At 35.3% G+C, this 22546-nt stretch overlaps 2 protein-coding genes and 2 pseudogenes across 2 annotated transcripts; all 4 read left to right on the top strand.

The window, feature by feature from the left end:
- The first annotated feature begins 2345 nt into the window (after positions 1–2345).
- Positions 2346–4826, top strand: LOC116128875 (annotated as a pseudogene).
- Positions 4827–5996: 1170 nt separating this feature from the next.
- On the top strand, positions 5997–6461 carry LOC116128817 (18.2 kDa class I heat shock protein-like). Its single transcript, XM_031414580.1, has one exon. It carries the CDS (start codon positions 5997–5999, stop codon positions 6459–6461), a length of 465 nt encoding a protein of 154 aa, XP_031270440.1.
- A 10474-nt stretch (positions 6462–16935) lies between these two features.
- On the top strand, positions 16936–18408 carry LOC116128874 (UDP-glycosyltransferase 76E2-like). The gene is given in 2 exon segments (XM_031414644.1): positions 16936–17416; positions 17531–18408. Coding segments are annotated over 2 exon segments (1359 nt in total).
- Positions 18409–21446: 3038 nt separating this feature from the next.
- On the top strand, positions 21447–21907 carry LOC116128873 (annotated as a pseudogene).
- Positions 21908–22546: the final 639 nt, after the last annotated feature.

Here is a 22546-nt window from a genome sequence, read left to right as displayed (position 1 = left end):
TGTAAAGGTGGGAAATGGTGAACTTGTGAAGGTTAAAGGCATGGGAGATGTGGCTACGCAGACTATGACAGGTACAAAAATTATTTACAATGTGTTGTTTGCTCCTGAAATCAACCAAAATCTGCTTAGTGTAGGACAAATGCTTGAAAGAAATTACATCCTACATTTTGAAAACAAAACCTGCATAATATTAGATAATGAGGGAAATGTGATGATGCATGTTAAAATGGTAGGGAAGAGCTTCCCTGTTGAACTCAAAAAATCAGAATTTCATACTGTGATAGTGAATTCAGATGACACAGACCTATGGCATAAAAGATATGGTCATTACCATTATGCTGGCCTTAGGCAAATGAAACTTAAAGGTATGGTACACACCTTACCCGAAATGGAAGAGAAAGAGGGTTTGTGTAGAGTATGCCAAATAGGGAAGCTTAGCAGACCAGCCTTTCCAACAAACTAGGCCTGGAGAGCTACTAAAAGCTTCAATTGATGCACACTAATGTATGTGGACCAATACAAACCCCATCCCTAAATGGATCCAGATTTTTCACTTTGTTTATTGATGATCATTCAAGAATGACTTGGGTGTACTTCCTAAAGCAAAAAGGAGAAGTTACTGCTGTGTTTAAGAGGTTCAAAGCTAAAGTTGAAAACCAAGCTGGAGTAAAGATCAAGGCTATGAGAAGTGATAATGAGAGTGAATACACCTCAAGTGAGTTTGAATCAACATGTAGAGAGGTTGGAATATGGCATCAGTTTAACTATCCCCACACTCCTCAAAAAAATGAAGTGAGTGAGAGGAAAAATAGGATAGTGATGGAGATGTCCATGTGTTTGCTAACTGAAAAAGAGTTGTCGAAGGAGTTATGGGCAGAATCTGTCAATACTAGTGTGTATTTGCTGAATAGGCTTCCAACCAAGGCTTTAAAGGATCAAACTCCATTTGAAGCATGGTATGGAGTTAAGCCTCAAGTGGAACATCTAAGAGTCTTTGGGAGTATATGTTATGTGCTCATACCAACCATCAAAATATCAAAGCTTGATAACAAAGCAAGGGCTGGAATTCTGGTTGATTATAGCCTTCAATCCAAGGCATACATGGTTTTCATTCCAGAGTCAAGAAAGGTTGTGGTTTCAAGGGATGTAAAGGTTGATGAGAGGTTAGTGTGGAATTGGGAAGAGAAGAAAATTCAGGTTGATGCACGGCCACAGCAAAGAGAGCAAGTTGATAGGGCAGATTCTAAAACAGAAGAAGAAGTTTCAGTCAGAGGAACCAGACCTCTTACTGAGATTTATGGGAGATGCAATGTTGCAATGCTTGAACCAGCATCTTATCATGAAGCAACTAAGTCAAAGGAATGGAGGCTTGCTATGCAGGAGGAGTTGTCCATGATAGAAAAGAATGGAACATGGGAGCTTGTAGACAGGCCTATCGGGAGAAAAGTGATCCAGATAAAGTGGATATTCAAGAAAAAATAAAACCCTGTGGTTCAGTTTTGAAGCACAAAGCTAGGTTAGTGGTGAAAGGGTTTGCAAAACAACATGGTGTGGACTTTCAAGACACATTTGCCCCGGTTGCTAGACATGATACAATCAAGTTAGTCCTTGCTTTGGCAACTCAATTCAAGTGGAAAGTGTATCAAATGGATGTCAAGTCAACTTTCTTGAATGGTTGGCTGGATGAGGAGATCATTGTTGAACAACCTGAGGGACATGAAGTCAAGGGGAAATAGGACCAGGTGTACTTACTGAGAAAGGCCTGATATGGCCTAAAACAAGCTTCAAAAGCTTGGTATAGCAGAATCAATGACTACCTAGTCAGCCTAGGTTATGCAAGGAGCCCAAATGAGCATACTTTGTATGTGAAGAAAGCCAATGAAGATGTGATCATGGTTTGCTTGTATGTAGATGATTTGTTGGTGACAGGAAACAATGCTATTCAGGTTAAAGAGTTCAAGAAAGCAATTCACAAAGAGTTTGAGATGACTGATTTAGAAGAAATGACTTATTTCCTTGGAATGAAATCCATCAATCTCAAGATGGCATTTTCAATTATCAAAGGAGATATGCTAATGAGATGCTTAAGAAGTTTGGAATGGATGAATGCAAGTCGGTTGCCACACCTTTGGTGCAAAATCAAAGGTTGTGCAAAGATGATGGAGCAACCCTGGTGCATGAGACAGATTATAGGAGAATGATTGGGAGCTTGTTATATTTAATAGCAACAAGACCTGATCTCATATTTGCCACTAGTCTCCTATCAAGATTTATGAGTAAACCAAGTGAGGAGCATCTTAAAGCAGCCAAGAGAGTGCTCAGATTCATTAGAGGAACTGCAGATCATGGAATCTGAAAATTTTAGATTGATAGGCTATGCAGATAATGATTGGGGAGGCTCCTGTGATGACAAACGAAGCACATCAGGGTATGTTTTCCTACTGAATTATGGTGCCTTTTGTTGGTCTTCCAAGAAACAAGAAATAATGGCTCAATCCACTATAGAGGCTGAATACATATCAGCTGCTGCTGTAGTAAATCAAGCCATATGGTTGAGAAATTTGCTGGCTGATATGGAGGTAAAATAGTGTGAGCCTACTGAAATTTTGTGATAATCAATCGGCTGTTGCTATGGCAAAGAATCCAGTCATGCATGGTCGAACCAAGCACATAAAAATCAAGTTTCATGCAATGAGGGAGGCTGAGCAATCTAGGGAAATCAGATTGACACACTGCAGGGGGGAACTACAATTGGCTGACATATTTACTAAGTCCTTATGTAAGTCCAACTTTGATGACTTGAAGCTTAAACTTGGTGTCTCAAGCAAAAATATCAAGGAGAATTGTTCAAAGAAGTGATATTCTGCTTGAAACAATTTTTTGGATTATGCTAGAGCTGTGATCTGGCAGCAAAAGAGAAGAATTTGAAGTTTGGAAGCTGGTTTGGAGTAGTTCACGTAGCTGGTCTATAGGCATGTCGAAGTGATATATTTTGGTGAATTCAGCTTGCATTTGGTTACGAACTTTGTATCAATTTAATGTGATGTAATCAGGGTTGATAAGAATGTATGGTTAGGAAGTTATTGGGACTAAAACATGTTTGTGATTAGGTACAACAGTTGTCTGTATACTTATAAAAATCTACTGTATTTTTTTCTGCAATATATCAGAACTAATACAAGTTCTTCCTCTCTCTGGTTTTTCAATCTTTTTTTCTCTCCCGTATAACCAAATTACATGCTTAAATAACCAACATATACAACTCAATTAGATCTGTCAGGTTATCTAGAACCGATATTCAGTGAGGCATCTGACTATCTGAGACTAAAAGTTGATTCTAACTTGCAATTAATACAGAGTTCTAATCACAGACCGAGAGATAGAGAAGCAAGGAAAAAGAAGTAATCGATTGGTACTAGTGCCAGGTTCATTCTAGGGACACCTCAACCCAATGCTTCAACTGGGCACCATTCTTTACTCTCAAGGCTTCTCCATCACAATTGCTTGCACAATCCGAATTTAATTCCCCCAACCCTTCAAATCACCTTGATTTCAATTTCCTAACCATCTCGAATGCCTAGTATGATAACGACCTCTCCTCAGGGAATATACTAGCTTTAATTTTGCGTCTCAATGTCAATTGCAAAGCTCCTTTTCAACAATGTTTGGCTTTGTTGATGGAGAAACAAAATTCGGATGAAAAGAAAATCTCCTACATCATCTATGATGAACTCATGTATTTCTCTGAAGCAGTGGCTAATCAACTGAAGCTTTCGAGCATTATCTTGCGCACAGGTGGTATAACCGCCTTCATTTCTCGCTATGCCATTATCCCATAGGCAGAAGGTAACAATTTCTTGCAAGGTATGTGCCAAAGCCTACTTGCTTAAAATTTTTTAATGAAACTTTTGGTTTCAATTAAAAGACTTCACTTGAGATTATAATGCAAATAGTATCTAACACCACTTGAAATTACAGGTCTTGGATCCAAAGACATAGTGCCCGGATTTTATCCCCTCAGGTTAAAGGATCTACCTTTTTTGAAATTTGGGTCATTACACAAGTGGTGAAAGAGTTGCGCAATACTAGAAAGTCTTCAGCTATCATCTGTAACACAATAGACTTCCTTGAGCAATCATCACTGGCGAGGACCCTACAACAATGTCACCTTCGACTCTTCTCAGTTGGCCCTCTACACAAGTTCGCTCTAGCCTTATCAAGTATCTTGTTCGACGAAGATATCAACTAAATTAGATGGCTTGACAAGCAAACTAATGATAACACAATAATATACGTAAGCTTGGGGAGCATAACAAAGATTGATGAGAATGAGCTAGCTGAAATGGTGTGGGGCCTAGCCAATAGCAATCAACCTTTCTTATGGGTGGTTCGACCAGGCTCAGTGCGTGGTTCATAATGGATTTTCATTGAAGGTTTTGAAGAAGCTATCAGACAAAGAATGTGCATTGTGAAATAGGCACCCCAGAAGCAAGTGTTGGCCCATGCCAAGGTGGAAGGGTTTTGGAGCCACTGTGGATGGAACTCAACAATGGAAAGTATAAGTGAAGGTGTTCCAATCATCTGGAGACTAGAGGGTGAATGCAAGATATATAAGTAATTTGTGGAGAGTGATGTTGGAAATGGAGAATGAGTTGAATAGAAGGGAAGTAGAAAGAGTAGTGAGAAGACTAATGGTTGATAAAGAAGGATTGGAGATTAGGCAGAACGCCAAGGAATTGAAGGAGAAGATTCAACTTTGCGTTAGGGAAGGTGGCTCTTCTTACAATTCCTTGAATGAGTTAGTAAAATTCATCAAGCCACTTTGATTGTATTTGATTGTATATTTCAGTTTATGAAGTTCATCAATTTACAAGACATTGTCATGTCAATTTGTTTAGAATAATTAAAGATTTACCCATCGAGTAATATTATACTTATAAAAAAATCTTACAAAATTCTTTATACAAAGTGATATGGCAAAAAATGAATGAAAGAGTGAATATAATAAGTTTTACTTTTTGTTTTACTTTTTCATTTATTTTTTGCCAGCTCATTTTGTATGAAAATCTTTATAAAATTTCTTTATAAAAATAATATGGATCCGTTTAGTTTATTATTTCATACCCTATTCTTAAAATAACTATTTGTTTCATTATTTAGGAAATACTATTATATTTTATTCAATTATTTTTATACCCCTTAAGTTTATAAATTTAATTAAACACCCCCAGAAAAAAGTTTAAAATTTAACGAAAACACCCCACCCACCCATAGTTGCCAGATTCCAGCAACCACTGTCGGTGGTAGCCGGAATCTATCACAACGGCATACAAACGACTAGAACTAGCTGGTAATTCGCCGATCTGGCCGTCGCAAAGAAATGACTGTCGTTGACGGTCAACGACAATCATATCTTTGGTCGTCGCTAACAGCCAGATCTGGCCTTTTGTAGCTGGCCAAATCCCCCAAATCAACGCACGACCGGCCAATTCTGATCGGTCTACCTCGTAACGCCAGATTCCAACGGTGGTGGCCGGAATCTGACACTGTGGGTGGGTGGGGGTGTTTTTGTTATTTTACAAAAATTTTATATATTAGGGTATTTAGTTAAATTACAAACCTGGGGGGTTTTTTTGTTAATTTTTAAATTTTACCTCGTAATAATCACCCTACTCAACTACCCAATATTATTTATAAAATCCTATCCAAAATAACAAACCAAACAGACCTTATTGTTACCATTCGAGGTTTGGGTCATTAACGAAAGCTTAATTTTTTAGCCCATTTCAGAAGAAAGTCCAGAACTTTCTAGCGAGAAAGCCCGAGAGGCTTCATTAACTAAATAGAAGAGATTGCGCGCGAAAGTACCAGAATTTTCCATTTTTCTTATAAAATCCCCAACGCACTCTCGTTGTAGACCATCAGAGACCATTCTTCAAAGTTGAAGCATCAAACTCAACAATCAAATATCATACTTTCGCATTGTCAGAAACCATATGGCACTGATTCCGAGCTTCTTCGGCAACCAACGTAGCAGTATCATCGATCCCTTCTCTCTAGATGTTTGGGATCCATTTAAGGACTTTTCTTCACTCTCCACTCGTTTCCCTCAGGAAACCTCTGTTTTTGTCAATACCCGCATAGACTGGAGGGAAACCCCAGAGGCTCACGTGTTCAAGGCCGATCTTCCTGGGCTCAAGAAAGAAGAAGTGAAGGTGGAGATCGAAGATGACAGGGTGCTTCAAATTAGCGGAGAAAGGAATGTAGAGAAGGAAGACAAGAACGAGACGTGGCATCGTGTGGAACGTAGTAGTGGGAAGTTCTCCAGGAGGTTTCAGCTACCGAAGAATGTGAAGATGGATCAAATTAAGGCTTCTATGGAGAACGGAGTCCTTACTGTTACTGTTCCCAAGGTTGAGGTTAAGAAACCTGACGTCAAGGCCATTGAAATCTCTGGTTAAAACACAAATGTTCTGTTTAAGAACAATGTTGTGGATTGTCTATATGAAATTCATGTAAACGCAATGGAGTTTTGCTAATAAATAATAATGTATGTTAATTTTTCTTTTCTTTTCTGGTTTTAATTGTTGTTCTGGGAAAGCAAGTATAATAATTTTAAAAAAGGAGAAACAGTAAGGTCCTATCTTTTATCTTCTTGTTTGGTACTACTATCTACTTACATGCGATTTAAGTCTCCAGCAGTCCTTAGAGCTCCGCCTCTGAGCTTCTGTCAAACCCAATTTATGATCATTCCAGTCTCAGAACGAAAACTTGGACTAGCCATCTATTCATTCAAATCTTCTAGAGTTTTTATGTATCACTTGTATGATCCACTTAATTAAATTAATGTAAGTTACAAGAAGAGGGGAACAGTTGACAATTAATTACACGATCTGTCACGGCTTAGAATCAATATAGCAAAGTTCACTTTAAAAAAAAAAATTCAAAAATAATTTTGAGAATTTCTTATAATATAATTTTTGAATTGTGATTTAGTTAAACAAATTAAGATTTTAAAATATGGATTAATAAAATATATAAATATATACCTGTTTGATGAAACATGAGATATCACAGCAAACATGTTTGTGAAAGGTTAATTTACTATTAATTTTAGAAGTTAGAAAATACTATGAAAAGAGAGATTTTTGGAGGAAGCTCCATAGGTAAAGTGAACAAGAAATAAGATCTCTTTTTAATGTGAAATCTCTTGAGCATATTTTTTTTTTTTTTTTTTTTTTGGGTATGGTAATTGATGGTCACCCCTTGGCATTACTACAAGTTGAACATAAGACCCCTTGGCCTTTTGACTCCTTAATCCATTATTTACTCTAACAAGCCACAAGGGGTGGTTTGATCTAATGTTATCCTAAAGGAATATCCTGATTTTTCTACAATCTTGCCAAATTTCCTATATCAAGATCCTACAAATTTTTCAAGCTTATTGTGATCATAAATTATAGCTTAATATACTTCATTATTAAATAATGTGGGTTGACAGTAGAAGTGTGGGCTTTGGGGTTTACTGGGTCCATAATGAGAGAGACCAGTAAAACATTATGTACTGGCTAGGTCCCTTTTTCGAAACTAATTAATGTATGTTTTACCCATTTGAAAGCTGTCATTTTGAGTAGTTTTTAGAGAGGAAGACAGACAAGGATTCAACAAATCTCGCACAAATCATGGCTCAGACATGTATTCTTAAAACCTTAAATCTGTTAATTCATTGTTCTACTATCTATTTGTGATCTTGTAATCGTTTTGGATGTTGAATTTTCGCGTTTTCTAACAGTTTCTTCTTCAAGTACTAATATTGTTGTTCCATCTTATTGTAAGAAGGCTTCTCATTTTGGTGTATCGTTTTTTAAGTCTCCAAAAGGTTCTTGTTGTTGTAGTTCACAAATAAGTGTACCAATATTTCTAATAAAAATATCTTGTTATGCCATAGGCTTGGACACCCTTATATATATGATCAAACTCAAAAGCAGGTTGTTTCTAAACCGCACCCTTTTAGGTCTTTTGTGCATAGTATTTCATGTTGTATGTTCAACTTGTAAAATGTAAATATCAATCTTCTTTTCCTCTCTCTATTTGAATCAGTCTTCTCTGACCTGTGGGTAGATGCTCTCCAAAGAAGGTTATACATATTAATCTTCTCTAGTGATCTCTTGGGTTTATCGTTTGAAAATAAAAATGTGATCCAACTTTTGTCCAACCAAACAAGGGAATGGGTTTATTCCACCAAACCAAACACCCCCATAGTTCCCAACCTAATTTTCACGCAACTATGCTCAATCCGACAAAGACTTTAAGTCTTCAATTCTAACCAATTCACCTTTCTCTAAAAGATTGAATGTTTCTTAATTTTGAAGAGGTGGTGATGTGACTAATCTCCATTTCTAAACCATGAATTCAACCAGCAAACTTTTTTTTTTTTAAAGCCTCTATGTCCCACACTTGAAGGGGTAAGACTAATTTTCGATCGGGACTTGGGTAAATATCCCTAGCTATGAATTGCTTCTAGAGAGATTCAAACTCCTCACATTGTAGGTAAAATTCGTCCACTAAAAGTCCAATTGCTAGCTATAGTGTGTACATATATTCACGAAAATTATAGGATGCGAACGTTTTAAGATTTTTAACATGACAAACAAATATTAATGTATTGATCATTGGATTTTGATTTTGGCATTAAACAATGTTGGTTATTAATTATTATTAATGTTGCTTATTATCAACTTAGAAGTAGAATATATTTGGAGGCCAAATAAAAGCGACTTTTCTTTTGGCCCTAGCTTAAATTGACATATAGACTTTCTAGGTAAAGAGCCATACAAAAATAATTAATGGCAATTTATTTGCTTTTGTCACTTCAAAGAGTTCAATGAATTTGGGCCAGATATTTTGTCTACTTGTTGCAGAGTAAAAACTATCAAAGTGATATTCAAAGATTTGTATGGAGAAAATATATACCAATATCTTTTTTATTAAATATGAACTTGTAGAGAAAACATATGTGAAAAGTTTCAAAGTTTGGGAATAGGTGTTACAAAGGAACCTTCCAATGAGAATAAAATGTTTCTAAAAGAGATGGATACAGAATGTGTACCTTCTTCTGGCTTATGTAGCTCAATAAATTATAGTTGTGTTATGCCTAAAAAGTCAGGGCTGATGTGAGCTCACGCCAGCAAGGGCCAATCAGAGTTCAAGAAGGCTTTGTGCCGTTTAGACGTTGCCACATCACGCAAGAACGGAAGAGGTAAGGCTATCGTCAGTGTGGTAGGTGAATGCCAGGCTTGTGAGTGGTTAGGAATTATCCACCTATCCAAGCCCTACGCGATTTAAGGATGTCTCCCGTGCAGACAACCAATGGGAAGCTGGTTAGGAATTGTACCACACCTGCTCGACTGCAGAATCATGATTACTACCTTGAACCCCCAACTATAAATAGAAGGTTCCTCTCTCATTTACGGGATTGACTCATCTTTAGTCTTCAAAAGCATACACACACACACACACTCTNTACATATATTCACGAAAATTATAGGATGCGAACGTTTTAAGATTTTTAACATGACAAACAAATATTAATGTATTGATCATTGGATTTTGATTTTGGCATTAAACAATGTTGCTTATTAATTACTATCAATGTTGCTTATTATCAACTTGGAAGTAGAATATATTTGGAGGCCAGATAATAGCGACTTTTCTTTTGGCCCTAGCTTAAATTGACATATAGACTTTCTAGGTAAAGAGTCATACAACAATAATTGATGGCAATTTATCTGCTTTTGTCACTTCAAAGAGTTCAATGAATTTGGGCTAGATATTTTTTCTACTTGTTGCAGAATAAAAACTATCAAAGTGATATTCATAGATTTGTATGGAGAAAATATATACCAATATTTTTTTTATTAAATATGAACTTGTAGAGAAAACATATGTGAAAAGTTTCAAAGTTTGGGAATAGGTATTACAAAGGAACCTTCCAAGAGAATAAAAGGTTTCTAAAAGAGATGGATTTAGGATGTGTACCTTCTTCTGGCTTATGTAGCTCAATAAATTATGGTTGTGTTATGCCTAAAAAATCAGGGTTGATGTGAGCTCAAACTAGCAAGGGCCAATCAGAGTTTAAGAAGGCTTTGTGTCGTCTAGACGTTGCCACATCGCGTAAGAACGGAAGAGGTAAGGCTATCGTCAGTGTGGTAGGTGAATGTCAAGCTTGTGAGTGGTTAGGAATTATCCACCTATCCAAGCCCTATGCGATTTAAGGATGTCTCCCATGCAAACAACCAATGGGAAGCGGGTTAGGAATTGTACCACACCTGCTTGACTGCAGAATCATGATTACTACCTTGAACCCCCAACTATAAATAGAAGGCTCCTCTCTCATTTACAGGATTGACTCATCTTTAGTCTTCAGAAGCATACACTCTCTCTCTCTCTCTCTCTCTCTCTCTCTCTCTCTCTCTCTCTCTCTCTCTCTCTTAACTCAACTCGTTGTACGCGACTTGACTGTGACCATCTATTAATACAACTACAGTGGATGTAGGATTCGCTTTTTAACATCCGAACCACTTTAAAAACTGCTTCTCATTTATTCTTTCATTGCACATTTCCATATCACACGTAATTTCTAAGTCCGCTCAGCACTTTGCACGTATGAGTCGTTAGAGTCAAAATCAAGCATCAACAAGTTGTAATTTGTAGCCCGAGGATGTCTTTTATGCAATTGTCAGCAATGCAGACTCTGATGGTTATAATTTTTGTTTGCTTTCATGCCGTGCAATTTTTTATAGCTAGACAAGCAAACCTAGCTCCAAATTGGACCATTCTGTATTTAAATGTTATAAAACATTGAAGCACACATTAATTTATGCCTCCTATGGTTAAATAAGAGAAATCGATCTCTCATTGCAAGCCTCCGCATGCTGCTTTCTGTGATGAAATGCGGGTGCAAAATGCATATTCCTTTCAACTTTATTGAACTGTAGCTAGTTCTGATCAAAACTTCTCATATTTTATTACTAGTTTCTGCATATATAAACATATGTCAGCTGTGAACCATTTGGCCTGCGTTTAACATGCCACATAGGTCTTTCAAGGAGTTATATATACTTCAATATATTATGAGGAAGACCAGATAAGGATTCAACAAATCTCGCACACATCATGGCTCAGACATGTATTCCTAAAATCTTAAATCTGTTAATTCATTGTTCTACTATCCATGTGTGATCTTGTAATCGTTTTGGATGTTGAATTTTCGCGTTTTCTAACAGTTTCTTCTTCAAGTACAAATATTGTTGTTCCATCTTGTTGTAAGAAGGCTTCTCATTTTGGTGTACCGTTTTTTAAGTCTCCAAAAGGTTCTTGTTGTTGTAGTTCACAAATAAGTGTACCAATATTTCTAATAAAAATATCTTGTTATGCCATAGGCTTGGACACCCTTATATATATGATCAAACTCAAAAGCATGTTGTTTCTAAACCGCACTCTTTTAGGTCTTTTGTGCATAGTATTTCATGTTGTATGTTCAACTTGTAAAATGTAAATATCAATATTCTTTTCCTCTCTCTATTTGAATCAATCTTCTCTGACCTGTTAGGAGATGCTCTCCAAAGAAGGTTTACATATTAATCTTCTCTATGATCTCTTGGGTTTATCGTCTAAAAATAAATGTGATCTAGCTTTTGTCCAACCAAACAAGGGAATGGTTTATTCCACCAAACCAAATACCCCCATAGTTCCCAACCTAATTTCCACGCAAGACTAATTTCGTCGGGACTTGGGTAAATATCCCTAGCTATGAATTGCTTCTAGAGAGATTTGAACTCCTCACATTGTAGGTAAAATTCGTCACTAAAAGTCCAGTTACTAGCTATAGTGTATACATATATTCACGAAAATTATAGGATGCAACGTTTTAAGATTTTTAACATGACAAACAAATATTAATGTATTGATCTTGGTTTTGATTTTGGCATTAAACAATGTTGCTTATTAATTACTATCAATGTTGCTTATTATCAACTTGGAAGTAGAATATTTTGGAGGCCAGATATAGCGACTTTCTTTTGGCCCTAGCTTAATTGACATATAGACTTTCTAGGTAAAGAGTCATACAACAATTTGATGGCAATTTATCTGCTTTTGTCACTTCAAAGAGTTCAATGAATTTGGGCTAGATATTTTTTCTACTTGTTGCAGAATAAAACTATCAAAGTGATTTCATAGATTTGTATGGAGAAAATATATACCAATATTTTTTTATTAAATATGAACTTGTAGAGAAAACATATTGAAAAGTTTCAAAGTTTGGGAATAGGTATTACAAAGGAACCTTCCAGAGAATAAAAGGTTTCTAAAAGAGATGGATTTAGGATGTGTACCTTCTTCTGGCTTATGTAGCTCAATAAATTATGGTTGTGTTATGCCTAAAAAACAGGGTTGATGTAGCTCAAACTAGCAGGGCCAATCGAGTTTAAGAAGGCTTTGTGTCGTCTAGACGTTGCCACATCGCGAAGAACGGAAGAGGTAAGGCTATCGTCAGTGTGTGGTAGGTAATGTCAAGCTTGTGAGTGGTTAGGAATTATCCACCATCCAAGCCCTATGCGATTTAAGGATGTCTCCCATGCAAACAACCAATGGGAAGCGGGTTAGGATTGTACCACACCTGCTTGACTGCAGAATCATGATTACTACCTTGACCCCAAACTATAAATAGAAGGCTCCTCTCTCATTTACAGGATTGACTCATCTTAGTCTTCAGAAGCATACACTCTCTCTCTCTCTCTCTCTCTCTCTTCTCTCTCCTCTCTCTCTCTCTCTCTCTCTCTCTCTCTATATATATATATATATATTATAATATATATATATATATATATTTTGATTCTCTCGAGATTGTAATTCAGCTTGCTGTATGCAACCTACTGTACCATCTATTAATATGGTAGCGTGCTGACTGCACAGATTAATTAACCTTACTAACCTAACTCTTGAATTGTATAAACGCAAGCAAGGGGCGTCCCACAGAATGACTCTATTATTTCTATATTCTAAAATAATAAAAACAGCAAAATGCATTAAACTCTAAACAGTAAACCTGGCAACAGTAATAAAACGGGTTTGTGATCAAGGCAAACTAAAGCAACAGAGATAAAAAATATCAGGTTAAACAACAGTTCTCGATTCAATATCCACCTAAACATGCATTGGACATAAAGTAACCGTAACACTGTTCTATCTCGTCATTATGGAACTACTGACCCTAGGAAACAACAAGCTCTGTTACCCAAATTCTCCCTTAGTTTGTCACTACTGAAACAAGCTCTTCGAGTAGATACTAACCCTTGAACAACCTAGAACAACCTCTCTAAATTTAATTTAATGGCAGCCTTAAGAATTAGGAAAATAGATCAATCTAGCAACAATCACACAAGCTCGGATTATTTAACTTAGGTTATGTTATTCAAGACAATAGACCGAAAACTTGTCCATAATCAGCTATCATCATGCATCACTCGTTGATAGAAAAAGGACGATTACGTATCACAATTCCTAATTCTAACAGGTAAATTCTGATTAAACAATTTAGCAGCCAAAACTAAATCACTCAATCAAGAATCACAGACAATTAAATCAGAATACATAAACAATTCTTAACAAACGAGATGAGAACAATGTTACTGAAGTTAAGTTACACCAATGACATAATTAGGCTTCAAAATCCCTTGAACTGAAGAAGGAAATTAGCCACCATCTTGATCTAGAAAGCAAAAACTCTGAACAATCAAACCTACTGTCCTCTCCCCCGTTTAACCTAAAAACTTCTAATTAAATAACATGTTTTTCCTTAATTCTTCCCAGGAATCACGGAATTTCTTTCCAGACGTTTCCTAGAGATAGACTTCCAGATTTGACAAAATCTTATCAGATATGGATTCCAGAATTCGTCTCCAGCTTGCACCAGGATTCTCGCAATGTAAACGATCTTTTCTGGGCTCTATCACTTCATAAAAATTGTAGTCCAGGATGTGTAGATGAATCTGGGCTTTTGAATCACCCTTTTTCGATATCTGACACTCCAGTTAGGCCCGTTCGAAGATCCAATACTCAACTAAGGAATCCTTCTGCGACTAGGATTCCAGGTCCGGTTTTGTAAAACTACTGAGAACCCAAACAAACTTGGATTCTCGCCCATAATACCTTCCTGAAATTCGTCTACTTTAATTTCTTTGAAGAACACTTTTGCAATCGAGGAATCTAGCTCCCTAAAAAACCTGAAAAACGTAGTACTGATCAGAATAACGAAAAATCTGGAAAATCTGGAATTTCCTAATCTTTTCTCAATTATTTCCTAAAGTCTATCCAAAAATGCCAAACTTACAAAATAAGCTCTAATCAGCTCAACTAGGCATAAAACATAACAAAAACATATTATGGAAGGAATAAAAATATCTAAATTACGCTCTTATCATAATACAACCATAGTGGATGTGGGATTCACTTTTGAGCATCCGAACCACTTTAAAAACCGCTTCTCATTTATTCTTTTATTACACATTTCTATATCACATGTAATTTCTAAGTCCGCTTAGCACTTTACACGTGTGAGTCATTGGTGTCAAAATCAAGCATCAACAAGTTGTAATTTGTAACCCGAGGATGTCTTTTATGCAATTGTCAGCAATGCAGACTTTGATGGTTATAATTTTTATTTGCTTTCATGCCGTGCAATTTTTTATAGCTAGACAAGCAAACTTAGCTCCAAATTGGACCATTATGTCTTTAAATGTTATAAAACATTGAAGCACACATTAATTTATGCCTCCTGTGGTTAAATAAGAGAAATCGATCTCTCATTGCAGGCCTCCGCATGTTGCTTTCTGTGATGAAATGCGGATGCAAAATGCATATTCCTTCAACTTTATTGAACTGTAGCTAGTTCTGATCAAAACTTCTCATATTTTATTACTAGTTTCTGCATATATAAACATATGTCAGCTATGAACCATTTGGCCTGCGTTTAACATGCCACATAAGTCTTTCGAGGAGTTATATATACTTCAATATATTATGAGGAAGACCAGACAAGGATTCAACAAATCTTGCACACATCATGGCTCAGACATGTATTCTTAAAACCTTAAATCTGTTAATTCATTGTTTTACTATCTACGCATGATCTTGTAGTCGTTTTGGATGTTGAATTTTCGCGTTTTCTAACAATTTCTTCTTCAAGTACTAATATTGTTTTTCCATCTTATTGTAAGAAGGCTTCTCATTTTGGTGTACCATTTTTTTTATCTCCAAAAGGTTCTTCTTGTTATAATTCACAAACAAGTGTACCAATATTTCTAATAAAGATACCTTGTTATGCCATAGGCTTGGACACCCTTATATGTATGTTCAAATTCTACAGCATGTTGTTTCTAAACCTCACTCTTTTAAGTCTTTTGTGCATAATATTTAATGTTGTATGTTGAACTTGTAAAATGTAAATATCAATCTTCTTTTCCTCTCTCTCTCTCTCTCTCAGTATGTTGTGCCTAAAAAATCACGCTGATGTCAGCTCAACAAGTGCCTAAAAGACAAAGTGTATTAGCTGTAAAGCCCATACCACCTCATAGATATTTATATCAACTCTATCTCATTTTAAAATAAGGACAAATGAGAGTTCTCCATGTGTCAAGGCAACTTGCAAAAGCACTCATTACATTGACCTCAAAGGTATATAAATGGGCACCTCTCTTCGTAAAAGGGGAGACTGGACATATGAAAGCTAGGCATAGATTTGAGCTTTCTTATTTTTCTCCAAAACAAAGTTTTTCTCCATCTTTGTATGCCTTACAGGCAATATCATAAAATAGCAAAATAACAGTGGATGTAGGATTCTCTTTAAGCATCCGAACCACTTTAAAAACCTCTCTTGTCAATCTTTTATTTATGTTTCTGCAACATATATAATCTCAACACCATATTAAAATCTCATGAATCCGTCACGTGTAATTTCGAAGACTCTCTTAGCACTTTACACGTACGAGTCGTTGGTGTCAACATCAAGCTTCAACACAATCTAAGATATTAGCTCTATTTGAATCAGTCTTCTCTGACCTGTGGGGAGATGCTCTCCAAAGAAGGTTATAGATATTAATCTTCTCTGGTTCTTTGGGTTTATCATCTAAAAAAAATTGTGATCCAGATTTTGTCCAACCAAACAAGGGAATGGGTTTATTCCACAAACCAAACACCCCCATAGTTCCCAACCTAATTTCCACGCAACTATGCTCAATCCGACAAAGACTTTAAGTCTTCAATGCTAATCAATTCACTTTTCTCCAAAAGATTGAATTTTTCTTAAATATGGTGGTGATGTGATAATCTCCATTTCTAGACCACGAATTCACCCATCAAACTTTTTTTTTTTTTTAAAGCCTCCATGTCCTCACACTTGAAGATATAAGACTATTTTTCAATCTGGACTTGGGTAAATATCCTTGGCTATGAATTGCTTTTAGGGAGATTCGAACTCCTCACATTGTAGGTAAAATTCGTCCATTAGAAATCCAATTACCAGCTATAGTATATACATATATTCATGAAAATTATAGGATGCAGACGTTTTAAGATTTTTAATATGAGAAATAAATATTAATGTATTGATCATTGGATTTTGATTTTAGCATTAAACAATGTTGCTCATTATCAACTTAGAGGTAGAATATATGTGGAGGCCAAATAATAGCGACTTCTCTTTTAGCCCTAGCTTAAATTGACATATAGACTTTTTAGGTAAAGAGCCATACAAAAATAATTTATGGCAATTTATTTGCTTTTGTCACTTCAAAGAGCTCAATGCATCTGACTATCTGAGACTAGAAATTGATTCTAACTTACAATTAATACAGAGTTCTAATCACAGACCGAGAGATGGAGAATGAAGGAAAGAGAAGTGACCGATTGGTACTGGTCCCAGGTTCATTCCAGGGACACCTCAACCCAATGCTTCAACTGGGCACCATTCTTTACTCTCAGGGCTTCTCCATCACAGTTGCACACACCAAATTTAATTCCCCCAACCCTTCAAATCACCCTGATTTCAATTTCCTAACCATCTCGTATGCCGCGTATGATAGCGACCTCTCCTCAGGGAATATACTAGCTTTAATTTTGCGTCTCAATGTCAATTGCAAAGCTCCTTTTCAAGAATGTTTGGCTCGGTTGATGGAGAAACAGAATTCGGATGAAGAGAAAATCTCCTGCATCATCTATGGTGAACTCATGTATTTCTCTGAAGTAGTGGCTAATGAGATGAAGCTTCTGAGCATTATCTTGCGCACAGGGGGTATAACCGCCTTCATTTCTCGCGATGCCACTGTCCCACAGGCAGAAGGTAACAATTTCTTCCAAGGTATGTGCCAAAGTCTGCTTGCTTAAAATTTTTTAATGAAACTTTTGGTTTCCATTAAAAGACTTCACTTGAGATTATAATGCAAATAGTATCTAACAACACTTCAAATTACAGGTCTTGGATCAAAAGACATAGTGCCTGGATTTTATCCCCTCATGTTAAAGGATCTACCTTTTTCGAAATTCGGGTCATTAGAAACTATGACACAAGTGGTGAAAGAGTTGCGCAATACTGGAAAGTCTTCAGCTATCATCTATAACACAATAGACTTCCTTGAGCAATCATCACTGGCGAGGACCCTACAACAATGCCACATTCCACGCTTCTCCATAGGCCCTCTGCATAAATTTGCTCCAGCCTTATCAAGTATCTTGTTCGACGAAGATATCAGCTGCATGAGATGGCTTGACGAGCAAACTAATGATAACACAATAATATATGTAATCTTGGGAAGCATAACACAGATTGATGAGAATGAGCTAGCTGAAATGGCATGGAGCCTAGCCAACAGCAATCAGCCTTTCTTATGGGTGGTTCGACCGGGCTCAGAGCGTGGCTCAGAATGGATCGAGTCATTGCCTTAAGGTTTTGAAGAAGCTATCGGACAACGAGGGTGCATTGTGAAATGGGCACCCCAGAAGCAAGTGTTGGCCCATGCCAAAGTGGGAGGGTTTTGGAGCCACTGTGGATGGAACTCAACAATGGAAAGTATAAGTGAAGGTGTTCCAATCATCTGTAGACCAAACTCTGGAGACCAGAGGGTGAATGGAAGATATATAAGTAATGTGTGGAGAGTGGGATTGGAAATGGAGAATGAGTTGAATAGAAGGGAAGTAGAGAGAGAAGTAAGAAGACTAATGGTTGATAAAGAAGGATTGGAGATTAGGCAGAATGCCAAGGAATTGAAGGAGAAGATTCAACTTTGCGTTAGGGAAGGTGGCTCTTCTTATAATTCCTTGAATGAGTTAGTAAAATTCATCAAGTCACTTTGATTGTATTTGATTGCTTATTTTAGTTAATGAAGTTCTGTTGGTTTTGCAAGAGAATAAACTGATGAAAGAGAGATAAACGAAGGCTGGAAACAGGCCCGGCTTAACCCTTAGCTGCCTAGGGCCCCCAAAATTATATTTTAAAATACTTTTTAATATATTTATAATTTTTTTTTTTCATCAATCCCACCATTTTGCATTTACTCGCCTATGCCTACCTTTAACCTCTATCTCTACCCAAAATGATTTTTTTTAAGAGTTTTTTAATATAATAATTTCTAAATCCCCATCAATTCTCCCATCCAATCAACCATGCCTATCTCTTAAACTTAAAACACAAATGGCGGCTCACTTTTCCGTTGCAATTTGAAACACTATCACGCAACTCTCCAACTCTTAAATGTCAAATCACGTCTCATCTCTCCCCCAAATCACATCTTTTATATAAACTTCATTTTATTCAAGGTTTTCTCATCCTTTCACTCTTATTATTCTACCTCAGTTTACTCTCGTCTCTCCTTTCTCATCTATTTTACTCTTTTGTCTCTCATTTCTCATCTATTGTCTCTCCTTTCTTATCTTTATTACATGAATTTATGAAGTGAAAGTGATTTATATTATTATTTTTATGCAAGGTAATATTAAAAGTTTTAAATCATTTTACTCTTAGCATTGTTAACTGATTTTACTTTATATTTGATTAAGTGATTTACATTATTATTTTTATGCAGGGTAAAAATATAAGATTTTTGAGTATTAGCACAGCAAAAAGCAAAATCAGGAGCATAAATCAGGTGCTAAAATTCCTTCTTAATTTTTATAATTATTTTTATTTTAGCAAAATATTAAGAGCTCTAAATTATTTATTCTTTGAATATAAATGTCTACTAGGATTTGAAGGGTGTGGAGATTGGAAAAATCTTAGTGTCAAGCTTAAAAGTCTCGAAATAAGTAATGAACATGCTATAAATATGAATATTTGGGTTGATGTTGAGATGAGATTGCTTAAAAACAAAACAATTGATAAATATTTACAAGAGAAAATAAATAAAGAGAAAGAGCATTAGAAGAATGTATTATTAAGAATTATAGCGATTGTAAAAAATCTTTCAAAAAATAATTTGGCATTTCGTGGTACAAATGAGAAGATTTATCAAGAAAATAATGGAAATTTTTTAAGTTTAATTGAAATGATTGCTGAGTTTGATCCAATAATGCAAAAACAACTTAGACGTATTCAAAATGAAGAAATTCATACTCATTATCTTGGTCATAATATACAAAATAAGTTAATAAATATTTTAGCATTAGAAATAAGAAGTACCATTATTAAAAAAAATCAAAGAATCAAAATATTTTTCAGTTATACTTGATTGTACCCCAGATACAAGTCATTAAGAACAAATGTCACTTATATTAAAATGTGTAGATATTTTAATAAGTCCAATAAAAATAGAAGAGTACTTTATAGATTTTATAAAAGTAGATGATACTTCTGGTCAAGGTCTTTTTAATGTTCTCACAAGTATATTAAAAAATCTTGAACTTGATGTAAATAATGTGAGAGGACAAGGATATGATAATGGGTCTAATATGAAAGATAAACATCAAGGTGTGTAAAAAAAGATTATTAGATATAAATTCTAGAGCATTTTATACACCATGTGGTTGTCATAGTCTTAATTTAGTTCTTTGAGATATGGCTAATTCATGTGCTAATGCTATTACATTTTTTGGAGTGATACAACGTATATACTCATTATTCTCTTCTTCTACAAAACGATGGAAAATTTTGCAAGATCATGTTTCTAATTTGACACTTAAGCCATTATCACAAACACGTTGGGAAAGTCGTGTTGAAAGTGTTAAAGCAATAAAATTTCAAACTCCACAAATAAGAGATGTTTTATATCAATTAGCAGAAACTAGTGAAGATCCTAAAACAAAAAGTGAAGCTATTTCTTTAGTAACGTATGAGATTGAAAATTTTGAATTTCTATTAGACATGAATATTTGGTATGAAATGTTATTTGCTGTTAATGTGGTTAGTAAATATTTACAATCTAAAAATATGGACATTGTTGTTGCAACAGATCAGTTGAAAGGTCTTGTTTCATTTTTTAAAAAATATAGAGAAAATGGGTTTACATCTTCTATAATTTCTACTAAAGAGATTGCAGAGCAAATGAATATAGAACCAAAATTTTATGAAAAATGTATAATAAAAAGAAAATAAACAATTTGATGAGAATGAAAACGAAGAGATGAAATTGTCTGCTGAAGAATCTTTTAGAATAAATTATTTCACATATTTAGTTGATCATGCCATTTCCTCACTTCAAAGTAGGTTTGAACAATTTGAAATATATAGTAATAATTTTGGTTTCATTTATAATATAGAAAAGTTAAAATTGCTTAATGATGATAGTTTGCTGAAATATTGTTTAAATCTTAAAAACTTTTTAAAACATGACATGCTCTCTGATATTGATGGTTTAGATTTATATTCAGAATTAAAAGTTTTAAAAGAAATTATAAACGTAGAAATTAAAACACCACTTGAAATACTAGATTTTATAAAAAAGGTAAATTCTTTTCCAAATGCATGGATAGCTTATAGAATACTGTTAACTATTCCTGTTACTGTACCTTCAACAGAAAGAAGTTTTTCAAAATTAAAGTTAATAAAAACTTATTTGCGTTCAACTATGTTACAAGAAAGATTAGGTAATTTAGCTATATTATTAATTAAAAAAGATTTAGTTTCTAAACTTGAATATAAAAATTTAATTAGTGATTTTATATCTCAAAAGGCAAGAAAAATAAATTTAAAATAATTTTTTAATATATACTTATATTATTAGAAGGTTCTTAAAATAACTCTTGTTTAGGGCCACAAATATTATTGAGACAGCCCTGGCTGGAAAATATGCCATGTTTTGCATTCAAAAAAAACAGGGATGATATATACAATAACCTGCCACTGTTTCACCTAAAGTCAGCAGCAATCAATCGAATACTCTAGCGTTCTTAGAAACAATATGGCGCTGATTCCAAGCTTCTTCGGCAACCAACGCAGCAGTATCTTCGATCCCTTCCCTCTGGATGTTTGGGATCCATTTAAGGACTTTTCTTCACTCTCCACTCATTTCCCTCAAGAAACCTCTGCTTTTGTCAACTGCCGCATAGACTGGAGGAAACCCTGGAGGCTCACGTGCTCAAGGCCGATCTTCCAGGGCTCAAGAAAGAACAAGTGAAGGTGGAGATCGAAGATGACAGGGTGCTTCAAATTAGTGGAGAGAAGAATATAGAGAAGGAAGACAAGAACGACACATGGCATCGTGGAACGTAGTAGTGGGAAATTCTCCAGGAGGTTTCAGCTACCGGAGAATGTGAAGAGGATCAAATTAAGGCTTCTATGGAGAACGGAGTCCTTACTGTCACTGTTCCCAAGGTTGAGGTTAAGAAACCTGACGTCAAGGCCATTGAAATCTCTGTTTAAAACGCTGAATGTTGTGTTTAAGAGCAATGCTATGGATTGTCTATATGAAATTCATGTAAACGCAATGGAGTTTTGCCGAGAATTAATATTGCCAATCGTTGTAAATTTGAAATATGATACTGGATTTTTAGTAATTAATTGATTTATATATTGATTTTTGGGCATAAAAATTTTAGTCCAAAGCAGTCATAAAGTAACACTTGGGTCCTCATAAATCAGAATATAAAGTAACACTTGGGTCCTCGTAAATCAGAATATGGACACTGGATAGAATGAAACATGTTTAGAAATATCAAAGTGACAAGTAATATTCTGCAAATATATGAAAAAATTACTTCTTCACATGGAACAGATCATATTTTCCACCCCAAAAGAAGGAAACGTAAACATATATTGCTTGTTGAAATACAACATATATTTGTAACTCTCAATATATATATCCGTATTACCATTACAGTGCAAAGAAGAAATAGCACGCTACTGCAATGGTCTCAACCAATAGTTCAGCAGAGAAGAAAGAACAATTTTAGAGGTTTTTTTTCTTTTTTTCTTTTTTTCTTTTTTTCTTTTTTTCTTTTTTTTAAAGGGACGATTGAAAAAGAGACCTACCCATCCTGGGACACCAAACCGCCTTGAAGT

Source organism: Pistacia vera, unplaced genomic scaffold (genome assembly GCF_008641045.1).
Source record: "Pistacia vera cultivar Batoury unplaced genomic scaffold, PisVer_v2 Contig204, whole genome shotgun sequence".
Classification (NCBI taxonomy): domain Eukaryota; kingdom Viridiplantae; phylum Streptophyta; class Magnoliopsida; order Sapindales; family Anacardiaceae; genus Pistacia; species Pistacia vera.
Note: the sequence above shows the minus strand (reverse complement) of the source record. Positions and strands in the feature narration are given on the sequence as shown.

Bases quoted from the DNA above. Each gene is read 5' to 3' on its own strand.
- LOC116128817 (XM_031414580.1), top strand. From the start codon at position 5,997: ATGGCACTGATTCCGAGCTTCTTCGGCAACCAACGTAGCAGTATCATC.